This window comes from Nicotiana tabacum, chromosome 13 (assembly GCF_000715075.1).
Source record: "Nicotiana tabacum cultivar K326 chromosome 13, ASM71507v2, whole genome shotgun sequence".
Taxonomy (NCBI): Eukaryota; Viridiplantae; Streptophyta; class Magnoliopsida; order Solanales; family Solanaceae; genus Nicotiana; species Nicotiana tabacum.
This window is the reverse complement of record NC_134092.1, coordinates 45,089,979-45,102,927: the sequence shown is the minus strand read 5'-3', so window position 1 is coordinate 45,102,927 and position 12,949 is coordinate 45,089,979. Positions and strand designations below refer to the sequence as shown.

The window sequence follows — 12,949 nt, the reverse complement described above, 5'->3', positions numbered from 1 at the left end:
TGGTAAGATGATTTCTCTCTTGGAAGATCAAGATCACCTAGTTATCCCTCTACTTTGTGGTTTGGGGGTAAAGAGCTTATTTGAGCTTGAAGTAAAGCTTAGTTGGATGAGTATTCTTACTGCCAAGGTAAGGTTTAACTTCTCCTATGTATATTTAAGATCATCTATGTATATTTAGTTCATTTGATAAAGGAAACTTATGAAGTAAGTTGAACCTCATGATTGAAGTGTTATAGTTACTTGACTATTTTGGAGTTGAATTCTTGATATTTTATGGCTGGAAGTCAGTATAAATAACTTAAGAATACTATTGCTATTGTGGTTGATGTGTTTGGAAGAAGAGAATACTTGGAAAGTGCAAGTTAGAACTTGGTTCAATAAAGACTTGGCCTAGACTCACTACACCGACAGAGGTTCGTAGATTCCTCGGCTTGGCAGGTTATTATAGGATATTTGTAGAGGGATTTTCTTCGCTTTCAGCACCATTGACAAAGTTGGCACAGAAGGGAGCTAAGTTTCAATGGACTGATGCTTGCAAGCGGAGTTTCCAGGCATTGAAAGATAGATTAACTTCAACACCGGTTCTAACGCTCCCAGAGGGAACCGATGGCTATGCTATCTATTGTGACGCTTCAGGCATTGGATTGGGTTGTGTACTGATGCAGCATGGTAAGGTTGTAGCTTATGCTTTTAGACAACTAAGAAATCACAAGAAGAATTACTTGACCCACAATTTAGAGTTAGCCGTGGTGATTCATGCACTAAAGATGTGGAGGCACTATTTATATGGCATTCATGTTGATATCTATACGGATCATAAGAGCCTTCAGTATATATTCAAGCAAAAGGAATTGAATTTACGACAAAGGATATGGTTGGAGCTACTGAAAGACTATGACGTTGATATTTTATACCATCCAGGGAAGGTGAATGTAGTAGCCGATGCTCTCAGCCATAAATCTATGGGTAGCCTATCATATTTACAGCCAGAAAAGAGGGGGATGGCCCATGAGATTTATCAGCTAGCTAGTCTTGGAGTTCGATTACTGGACTCAGGTGATACCGGAGTTACTATTCAGGACACGACAACATCCTCTTTAGTAACTGAAGTGAAGGAACGCCAGTACGAGGATCCTGTGTTAGCTCATTATAGAGATACAATCCCTCAGAAGGAGAAGACACCATTTGAGATTACAGGAGATGGGGTCCTCAGATATCGAGGACGATTATGTGTCCCTAATGTTACAGGGCTGCACCGACAAGTTATGGGAGAGACTCACTATTCTTGTTATTCTGTCCATCTAGGAGCAACAAAGATGTATCATGATATCAGGGAAATATATTGGTGGGACAGAATGAAAAAGGATATAGCGGAGTTTGTTGCTCAATGCCCTAACTGTCATCAGGTTAAGATTAAAAACCCAGTGGATTATTGCAGGCTATAGAGATTATAACTTGGAAATGTGAAGTAATTAATATGGATTTCATCGTAGGCTTACCTCGTACCCAGCGTAAGTTCGATTATATATGGGTGATTGTTGATAGACTTACAAAATCAGCCTATTTTCTGCCCGTTAATACTACATATTTCGCATAAGATTATGCAAGGCTTTATGTTAAGGAGATAGTACGACTTCATGGTGTCCCTATATCTATTATCTCGGATAGAGGAGCTCAGTTTACAGCTAATTTCTGAAGGTCCTTCCAAAAAGGATTGGGGACTCAGGTAAGTCTTAGTATAACCTTTCATCCCCAGACAGACGGACAGGTTGAGCGTACTATTCAGACACTTGAGGATATGTTACGGGCTTGTGTGATAGACTTCAAGGGTAGCTGGGATGATCATCTGCCGCTTATTGAGTTTGCGTATAATAATAGCTATCATTTTAGTATTCATATGGCTCTATACGAAGCTCTTTATGAACGGAAGTGTAGGTCACCTAAAAGATGGTTCGATGTTGGGGAAACTATGTTAGTAGGACCAGAGTTGGTACAACAGGCAATCGAGAAGATTAAGCTTATACAGGAAAGGCTATTAACAGCTCAAAGTCGTCAAAAGTCTTATGCGGATAATCGACGACGAGACTTGGAGTTTCAAGTTGACAACTGGGTATTCCTAAAGGTATCACCGATGAAAGGCGTTATGAGGTTCGGTAAGAAAGGAAAACTTAGCCACCGAGTGGACCATATAAGATCATAAGCAAGGTAGGCCAGGTAGCATATGAGTTAGACTTGCCTTCTGACTTGGGAGTCTGTACATCCAGTCTTTCATGTGTCTATGCTCCGTAAATGTATCGGAGATCCTTCCAGAGTCATGTCAGTTGACGATATTCAAGTCGTAGAGCAGCTATCATATGAGGAAACTCCCATTGTTATACTAGATAGACAGGTTCGGAGATTGAGAACTAAGGACGTAGCTTAGATTAAAGTACTTTGGAGAAACAATAATATGGAAGAAATGACTTGGGAAGCCGAAGAAGACATGGAGTCTAGGTATCCCCACTTGTTTCCTCTTCCAGAGAAGGATCCGACTGAGACATCACAACCTTAAGGTGCGTGTATGGATTCTTGTGTTAGTTGTGGTCATTGGTCGTGTGAGGCTATTATCGTTATTGGTGATTGTGGCAATATGTAGCATTTAATTATTGAGTTTTCTATAGGAAGGGTTGGCAGTAGTACTATTACAACGGCAACTCTACCAAAATTTATATAGATCCCGGGAAGTTAAACATTCGAGGTCGAATGTTTTTAAGGGGGGAAGAATGTTACATTTCGCATTTTCGTACGTTAAAGTTTCATCGTAAATTAATCGATGTAGGCTCGGGAGTGAGATTACTTTTGAGGTTATAAGTATTTATGATATTTATAATAAAGGATAAGTAAATGCCGTTAAGGTTAGAGGGTAAACAAATTAAAGAAAACGAGTTTCATTAAAGGTTGTCAATTTGGGATAAAATACGGTCGAAGCTATAATACCCGGTATTTATGGACTAGTGCCATACAAAGTACCACATGATCATGATAGTAAGGTATATAAAGTGTGTTAAAAGTAATTAGTATTTTAAGTAATTTGAGATAATTCTTAATTATGTGGATAATTAGTTATATTGATTTTTAGTGGGAGACTAACAAAGTAATTAGAGTTTGTGGATAAGCTTAATGGAGACCCAACGTGGAAGCATGGGATTTAGGTAACAATGACTCTTTGGCTAAGGGATAGGTGACATATTTAGGGAATTTGTTGGCTAAGTCATCACATAAAATGGGGCCCACACCTATGATAAAGACACCCACATATGTCATTAAAGGGAAATGTATATGTTGTAAGGTAACAGATGTAGCTTCACCGAAAAGTTCTTATGAGCCCACAATGATAAGATATCTTCCTACCCCATTAAAGTGTGATGTTATGCTTGCTAAGTAACGGATGGATCCTCAAGACAATTCATATGAAACTGCATAATACTATAGCAACATGATATTTCGATTCTAAGGGAGTACAGTACAATCTTTCTCAAGAATATCATACGAATTTTCCCCTACTTCGATCCGCCGTTATGTGTTTTGTCGCAATTGACGTGTGTCAGAGGGATTGTCAAGAGAATCGACTCAGGTATGTTAAGGTTATCCCTTCTTTCCTTTTGGCATGATCACTATGATACAAATAAAACGAGCAAACACACAACTTTCATAAATGCCTTTATTCATAGAAGCACTAGGGGTGCCTATGTTCTTGATTCCCCATGTGTCTTATTAGTATATCTCCTGTTCATGGGTCTCAGAAAAATATGTAGTTGATAAAATTTATTCGAAGACATATTAATTTTATGATATTTCGAGAGATTTTATTGACTTACTTTTCATTGCATTCATTTATACATGTACATTAATCCATGACCAGATGGCGTTATATATATATATATATATATCACTTTCTTTATTTAAAGAAAAAGAAAGAGGGTGCGGGTCAAATTCGCATCTTTGCGCCCTTTACTTACTTCAAGGGATGGTGCGTCCGATACATGATTGGTTAATGATGATTCTCAACAGCATCTGTAAGATCTCGAGGCTTACTAGACGGAATTCGATCAAAAATGAAAACTTTGGATATTTTTCTTAGAAGGAGATAAACTACCTATAGATTTGTATGTAAGTGCACGATAGGTTACGGTGTTATATACGCAGCACCACCTGATCAGTTGGTATACGTTGATGATTTCGTCCACAGAGGCCGAGATGATATGATAGGATGTCCTCAGAGGCTTGATGTTGTTATGTACACATATACCTACGCATGATACAACATTTATACGCACATGCATGACTTTATAAATATTTCAGGATTCACAAAGTTATTTAGACTTACAGGCAGATTCCTTTACTCCATGTTTCATTTATGTCTTTTATGTACTGATTTTCATGCCTTACATACTCGGTACATTATTCGTACTGATGCTCCTATTTACCGGGGCCTGCGTTTCATGCCCGCAAGTGCAGGTAGACAGGATGACGGTCCCCCTATTTAGGATCCTTGATCAGCAAGAGTTGGTGTGCTCTACTTGATCCGGAGCTGTTATTAGTTTTGGTACGCTATTTTTATATGTAGATATAGGTACGGCGGCCCCCAGTCCCGTCCTTTATACAATTTTACACTTTATTAGAGGTTTGTAGACAGTCATGTATAGTTGGATAGTATGTGGCCTTGTCGGCTTCTAGTTTTGGATATATGGTTATCTATAGCAGCCTTGTCGGCTTGCCCTACCGTATTCCGCATGTATATGTATATATGTCTTTTGGACATATTTTCCTCACGTATGCTATTCACGTGACATAACAGTTTATTGACATATGTTATTCATGTTTATATCTTAGATGCATGCTTAGGGGTGTTCGACAGGTAGGAATCGGGCACTCGTCATGGCCCATCGGTTTGGGTCGTGATAAGGCACCTGACTGGTACCCTCTCCTGTAGTTGTATCAAGTCGTCTACTAGTCGTTTGTTTCCTAGTCAAAGGCATCGTTGAAAGAAAACAAGGTAAATATTAGAGATAAACACTTAAGACTCCGCTCTCTAACTCACGGTGTAGATTTAGAAGGAAGGTAACAACCCTACATGTCCTGTAGCCTCCTGATTATAAATGTGGCACGCTACATATCTATAATCAAGACTCTACTAGACACGGATCATAGACAACTTCTAGGACAGACTTGCTCTGATACCAAGTTTGTCACGACCCAAACTGGAGGGCCATGACTGGAACCCATGCCATATTTGTCGAGCAGCGACTGGCATTTTATCTAACCTTTCTTATTATCCGTAAGGGCCGACGAGGCTAGCATAAATGGTAGACATGAATTATAAACAACCAACAATGACAGATAACGACATGAACATATGTAACATGGGCCGACAAGGTTGTCATAAAGCTATATATAAGGTACGAGCCGACAAGGTCTCCATGATAGACTATACAACAAAAATCAGCCGACAAGGCTATCTAAAACTATACATGAGACAACACCTATCTGTGATCCTCTAAAGAAACATAAGTGCTGTAACATTACCGAGACATGGTCCCGACTTACCCATAATTTCTATAATAAAAATGCATACCAAGACCACGACAAGTCTGAAGAAGGGATCTCGCCAATAACTGCTGAACTGGGCAGCCTACTGTGGTGGGGGAGCTTTATCTACTTGTCTATCAAAATCTGCAGCACGACATGCAACATCCACAAATAAAAGAGATGTTAGTACGAATAAAACACTGAGTATGTAAGGCAGGAAAGCATAAATAAGAATAATAATGTAAAGAGAGATATAAAAGATACACCTGTAATATCGGAGTGCCTCTAAGGGCGACTAACATGAAATGTGTGTGTGTATATATATATACACACACACACACTTTAAAAAACATACGCCTTTGTGGGCATCATCATCATCATCATCATATTGTACCCAGCCATAATAGGCTCCGTAAAAATGTACTCGGCCATCATAAGGCTCAATAGAATCGTACTCGACCACGTGGAGCTCGGTAAAATCCAACTGATCAGTGGTTGCACAATAGGTTCCGTACCCGGCTGACTATAGAGCGGCTCGGTAGAGTAAAATAGGTACATATATATAATGCATGTTGGACTCATAAAATCACATTTTGAACCTTTCAGAGTGATGTAAGGTCGGTAACCTCCGTATATATTATTAGAGCTAACTCGTCATTATGAATCTTATAAAAATCAGGAAATACCAATAACATTTGATAACATAATAATGAGAGAAGCAACATCAACATGAATCATTCCATAAGAAGGGAAACGATGTAAGTATTGTTAGTTTCTAAGAGTGAAGTATATTTAGAAGCTTGTTCGTTTACATTACGTACAATCGGAGTCGTGCAAAATAAAGAAATGGATTGCCTCACATACTTTGTATATACTGCCGAACCTCAAGGTATGCAAACATCACTGCTCCTTAGTCTACAATAAAAAAAATGATACTATCGTTATCGTTTAAGCGTCGTAACTATTAATATCAATCACAACCTATTTTATGATAAAATGGGCAGCACCTCTCCTATTTATATGACTTCCCACAAGTTACAACAATCACCAAACAACCCAAATAACATCAACAATAATCATATTAAGCCTCTCAAACAGTTTAACAATTGTTACGAGCGGTAAGCTCGGTTCATGTCTAATAACACTATATTTCGAATCCTTCCCCTCTTATTTATATTCAGGAAAATGTTGATAATAACAACACAATATACTCAGGTTATTCCATAAATTTTCCAGCCATAAAACGCTGCAAGAACATCTCCCAAATAGTCCAACAATCAACATACTAACAAGCCTTCCGATAGATATCTCACAAGTTCTAGCTTCAATGACTTAGCCGTAACTTGGATAAGCTTAAATACATGAAGAGTAAGAGGTTCCTTACCTTCAAACAGATAGAAAAACTCCAATTTGAGATTACTTCACCACGAAGTATCCTTCCAACGCAACCCCAAGAACAAGGAAGAGAAATTAGCAGGCACTTCGAGTTTCTCGACACTAGAATTACTTTGAAATACTTGAAATCACTTAGGGTTGATATGAAACCCTTGAGAGAGTATTTTTCAGAACTTAAACCACTTAAAACACCCCTCCCCCCAAACACACGAGCTGGAACCACCACACCAAAATCAGCAACCACAAGAAGAACAAGAAACTCACTAGCATCACGGGATTTGCGACACTTGATTTGTGTTGTTTGTCCTTTGTTTGGGTCTTGAATCACGAGATAACTTTGGGAGAAGGTTTGTAGGTGTCCGAGTTCCGGAGAGAGTGAAAAATAATGAGTAAAAACGAGATGTAGGCGTCACATATAAATCAAGATATTTCCACCGCCTCAAGTGGATCCCAACAGGACTGACTACACAGTCTCACAAAAACGCGAATATGTCTATACTCTGATTTCTTATTGATGAACGGTTTAATGCATTGGAAACTAGACTCGTAGACCTCCAATTTTGTGGGTAGATCATCCCGTAATTCCAATTATATTGGGAGAAAAGCTACATAACATTAGACCCAAATTTTAGTAGAATTGTGAACGTAACTTGCAATAGCTTCTTCCGACTTTTGTCATACAACTTGCTTGACTTCAAAACTTATGATACGGATATTATATGATTCAAATACCTTAAAACACGATCTCCTCAGCATATTAAGCACCCCTAATTTTACCCCAAAAGTACGAGTTACAGCATATTTAATTCGTTTAACTTCTATTTTCTAATACTTGTTAACCACTCTTATACACTCTTGTAATATTTAAGACCAATAGGATTAACTTCTTATCATCTCAAAGATAATCTCTTTTCGGATTTAGATCGACTAACTTCGACGCAATTTAACGTTCACGAATATGGGTTGTAACATGGTTGTTTCACGTTATGTAATCATTTATGTTTTTCTGATTTAATATTTTTTAACAAAATCATTATATTCACTCGTCTTAGCCGCGTGATATGTCACTTTGTGCACATCAATTATGTTACCGCTGCATAAACATGATTAACGGTTAGACGCTTGTTAATGATTATATTTGTTTAATGTCAAATTAGGCACGAAGTCCTACTTGTGTGCTATTTCTTGAACCAAAAACAAAAAAAAAACAATGTTTCTCTAAGGAAGCCATAAAAAAATCGGCACGTGTAGTTGTGAAGGGCAAAATGGTGAAAGCAGAAAAAGAAGGCAACGCTTTTCGTTACTTCTGGAACCCTCGCACTCACACACTTCTTTCCTCTAACATCGCAGTCTCCCTCTCAAAAACTCCCAATACGTTCAAGATCCGAGGAGCTTGCGGAAAACCCTAATTTTCATCACTTTCTCTTTTGTCATATCTCCATCTTACTTTCATCTTCAGGTACGTTTCCGTTAGCATCGCGTATATGAAACAAAGTTGAGATTTTGTGGCATTTATTTAACTCAACTATTACGTACAAGTGCATAACTTGTGATATTGAATGCTGCAGAATTGGTACTTTCGAGCGAATGAGGGTCTAGTTTGTAGAAGATTGTGAACAACTGTTACTTATGGATTTTAGCCTAGTTTTCTTTACCTACTGTTAGGACTTATGGATTGAATTCGTCATTCTTGAACAGAGAATTATTTCACAGTCTCTCATTGCATTTCTCTGCCTATTCTTTTAGCTGGTAGGTTAGGTGGTGGTGTGAGAACGAAATTTAAACAAAAACATTTAAGTTAATTTCCATAAGAAGTAAATCTTTTTATCAAATCATTGTTGCATGTCAATTATGGGTTGAAACAACCAGATAAAGACTAGGAATTTGCAAATTAAGAACTAACCAAGTAACGATTTGTTTGAGAATCACTGTAGAAAAGATGAAGATCTAAACTTTGTCTTCACATATAATATTATGTAGTTCATTTTTCCTTCTCAAATTCAATGGTGCAGTTCTAAATGTGCAACTGGGGCGAAATAGGTGTTTTAACATTCTCTAAGTCAAAGCATAGTGAAATGAACCAATGAATACCTGCTCATTTGTAATAAGTTCAGTCAACTTGTCTTGAGTTATGGTGATATCAATTATTTGATAATGTTTAATTTTATCCATGATTCTTTGTTGCTGATGTGCTGTGAATGCTTTCCAGTCATGGCGGGTGCAGCTCCAGAAGGATCACAGTTTGATGCTCGGCAATTTGACTCAAAAATGAATGAGTTGTAAGTAGCAGGAGCCAATTATTTTGTTGCTCTCTAATTATGCATCTATAGAAGACTGCACTTGCTTCTTCCTCATTTTTTTTTTGTTTTTTTCTGTATTTATTACTCGAATGAGTTCTGATGCATGCATTTTACTTATATATGCCACGCTATACTTTATAGCATGGATCCAAAAAACTGACTTTTCTTGGATTTTCATTGTAGGCTTTCAGCTGATGGGCAAGATTTCTTTACTTCATATGATGAGGTTTATGATAGTTTTGATGCCATGGGTTTGCAGGAGAACCTTCTGAGGGGCATTTATGCATACGGTTGGTTGAAACATTTTTCCACTTTTCTTCTGCTTGACTAATGCATGCATTATAAAGAAGAAGGGGTGGTGGACTGTTAATATTCTAGGTACAACTGAGTACTTCTGTCCCCTGTTGTTTTGTGACATTTCAGTTTGTGGTTCTGGATCAATGTGAATGTTGTCCTTTTGCTTAACCAATCAAGAAAAGGAAAAAAAATATGAAGAAAGAAACAATGGAATTGCTGCACATACGAGCTCTCCCGCTGATATTGTTATAGTCGGATATTCTCTTTGTTCTGGGCATTGTTCTATCCATTAATCAGGTTACAATGTACTTAATATTGGACTATTTCCATGTAGGTTTTGAGAAACCCTCAGCAATCCAGCAAAGAGGAATTGTACCCTTTTGCAAAGGTCTTGATGTAATTCAACAGGCGCAATCTGGAACTGGGAAAACTGCTACTTTTTGTTCTGGAATTCTGCAGCAACTTGCCTATGAACTGCTGGAATGTCAAGCTTTAGTCTTGGCGCCTACTCGTGAGCTTGCACAACAAATTGAAAAGGTCATGAGGGCACTTGGTGACTACCTTGGTGTGAAGGTACATGCATGTGTGGGAGGGACCAGCGTACGAGAGGACCAACGCATCCTTTCAAGTGGTGTTCATGTTGTTGTGGGAACGCCTGGACGTGTATTTGACATGCTGAGAAGACAGTCACTTCGCCCTGATCATATAAAGATGTTTGTATTAGACGAGGCCGATGAAATGCTTTCCAGAGGTTTCAAGGATCAGGTCAACTATTTTAGATTGAAAACTGCCCCTCTGACCAATATGCTTTTTCTCTCCCCCATACATGTGTGCATGTTTCTTTGTACATCCGTACCCTCTTGACATATCTGTAGTGTGAAAGGTTCTCCAACCAGTAAGCTTTTCTGAGATTTTTGTTATTATAATCTGGTGCAATGAATATTTTCTTTTGTTAGTTTTCCATCGTACATGAAAATTGTGACTTGCGAGAAATGGTCCAATTGCTTGGTGCCAGGAGAGGGAGGGAGGCTCAGTTAATGGGAAAGATGGTTGTAGTGCGCAGTGCTGTTAGAGTACTCAATAAGCTCAAAATTTTAGTGGAAAGGGACACGAACAAAATCTCTGTTTTCTCTGTATTGTTATCCTTTCTTTCATATCAAGTATGTTGAACTAAATCCATGTCTTCATTCGCCTAACTATGTGATGTGATAATTTCGTTTTAGCTTTACACTGTTGTCCAAGTTGTTTGGGGCCGAGACATAGTTGTTGCGCCGTTGTAATTGGGTGTGATTTTCTTTTTATCCTTCCCTTTTCCTATGGTGTCTTGAAGGTCTTTCAACATTACTACTCCCTCTGTTTCAAAAGATTGACACTATTTCCTTATTAGTCTGTTTTAAAAAAAAAGGCACCTTTCAATATTTCCTTAATAAGAAGCATTTATAGCCACACAAATGCTATGGTAGGTTTCAGACCACAAGTTTCAAAAGTTTTATTGCCACACAAATGTTATGGCTTATTTAAGACCACATATCTCAAAAGTCTTCCCTTCTTTATTAAAGTTTGTGCCAAGTCAAACTAAGATAATCTTTATTGAAACGGAGGGAGTATGAATTAAATTAGAACCCCCCCGACACACACACTTGCATGTGTTTGTACATCCACTGTTGTCGACATGACTTATTTGCCCCAAGATTTATGCTCATGTTCAACTCTTTTTGCCTCCAGATCTATGATATTTTCCAGCTTCTGCCTCCTAAGATTCAGGTTGGTGTATTCTCTGCTACTATGCCTCCTGAGGCACTTGAAATCACAAGAAAGTTCATGAACAAACCTGTAAGGATTCTTGTGAAGCGTGATGAGCTGACCTTAGAAGGTATCAAACAGTTTTACGTCAATGTGGATAAGGAAGAATGGAAGCTCGAAACCCTGTGCGACCTGTATGAAACATTAGCCATTACACAGAGTGTGATCTTTGTGAATACCCGTCGCAAAGTTGATTGGTTGACAGATAAGATGCGAAGCAGAGACCATACAGTGTCAGCTACCCATGGTGATATGGACCAGAACACTAGAGATATTATAATGCGTGAATTCCGTTCCGGGTCCTCCCGTGTTCTCATCACTACTGATCTTTTGGCCCGAGGAATTGATGTCCAACAAGTCTCCCTAGTTATAAACTTTGATCTTCCCACGCAGCCTGAGAATTATCTTCATCGTATTGGACGTAGTGGACGGTTTGGTAGGAAGGGTGTGGCCATCAACTTCGTTACAAAGGATGATGAGAGGATGCTGTCTGATATTCAGAGGTTTTACAACGTTGTTATTGAGGAGCTGCCAGCGAATGTTGCTGATCTCCTGTAAAAGCTTTTTCCTTGCTTCAGTGGCAAAAATATAGAAGCTGGTACTGTTTGGGCGGGGTTCTCTCTCCACACATATACCTCTTTTCTCCCTCCGCCCTCTCCTTTCATTTTCATATTTTCGTTGTGTAATGAATGTCTAATTTAATGGTCCTAGTGTCTGAGATTATGAACTTGTGAGTAATTTACACTAGCGTTGTTTAATCAATCACTATATTATACATTGGTGTAGCTGCTGCTAGTTTTTGACATCAAAGGGTTGTATCTGAAGTACAATGTCAAAGTATGAAATCATTCACGTTGTACTTGCAAAGAGATGCTTCAATTGGGACGGCAGATTTGAAATTGGGAGACAATTTCTCTACTACAAACAATTTTAATGTACTTTGCTAATGCAGTTCCCGAATTGATTCCAAGTCTTTATATTCATGATTAGAAATCATTTGTCTAAAATTTGGAAATTATGAATACTAGGTAGTGTTGGCAAAATGGATAAAAATAATAATTAGTCATCCATATTATCCATTAAAATATTAGTTGGATAATGAACTTTTTAAAAATGGGTCAAATATGGATAAAAATCATATTATCCACTTAGAAAATGGATAGCCAATAGATAACTAATGAGTTTAATTTTTACATTTGTAAAGACTCAAATTGAGGGTTACTCAAGTTTGGGAGACTAGAAATTTTCTCAAAAGTGAGCATATTCAAGAAGCCATGATAATATGGATATTCATATTATCCACAGGTCAACCCATTTTCTATCCGTATTAAATATAGATCGGGTTGGATAATTTATTCGTTTTGCATTACCTGTTTTCGACCGCCCATATCCGATCCGACCCTCCCCGCCCGTTTGCCACTCCTCATACTAGGTGTAGATATAAATTGAGTTAGAGATGCAATGAATATTAAGTCTTTTCATTTGACTAAGCCTTACATAGAATTATCCGACATTTATACTAGTTAAAAATTGTTATGAAATATAACTCAAATTAACAATATAGAACAAGAAAAAACAAGCTAAGA

The 12,949-nt window shown here is 38.0% G+C and overlaps 1 protein-coding gene across 2 annotated transcripts; it reads left to right on the top strand.

Moving 5' to 3' along the window:
• The first annotated feature begins 8,286 nt into the window (after nt 1-8,286).
• Nucleotides 8,287-12,230, top strand: LOC107827700 (eukaryotic initiation factor 4A-15-like). Of its 2 annotated transcripts, none has more exons than XM_075227946.1 (5): nt 8,287-8,422; nt 9,173-9,242; nt 9,447-9,553; nt 9,895-10,325; nt 11,286-12,230. In XM_075227946.1, exons 2-5 carry the CDS (start codon nt 9,175-9,177, stop codon nt 11,919-11,921), a joined length of 1,242 nt encoding a protein of 413 aa, XP_075084047.1. In that variant the 5' UTR covers nt 8,287-8,422; nt 9,173-9,174; the 3' UTR covers nt 11,922-12,230. The 2 variants fall into 2 exon arrangements, with proteins under 2 accessions (XP_075084047.1, XP_075084048.1); XM_075227947.1 differs by having other exon boundaries at nt 8,307-8,422; nt 9,447-9,595; nt 9,813-10,325.
• The last annotated feature ends 719 nt before the right edge of the window (nt 12,231-12,949 follow it).

Excerpts from the sequence above, each read along its gene's own strand:
- LOC107827700 (XM_075227946.1), top strand. The coding sequence starts at position 9,175 with ATGGCGGGTGCAGCTCCAGAAGGATCACAGTTTGATGCTCGGCAATTT. Across the intron at positions 9,243-9,446 it reads GACTCAAAAATGAATGAGTT|GCTTTCAGCTGATGGGCAAG; the intron begins GTAAGTAGCAGG and ends TTTTCATTGTAG. Across the intron at positions 9,554-9,894 it reads GAGGGGCATTTATGCATACG|GTTTTGAGAAACCCTCAGCA; the intron begins GTTGGTTGAAAC and ends ATTTCCATGTAG.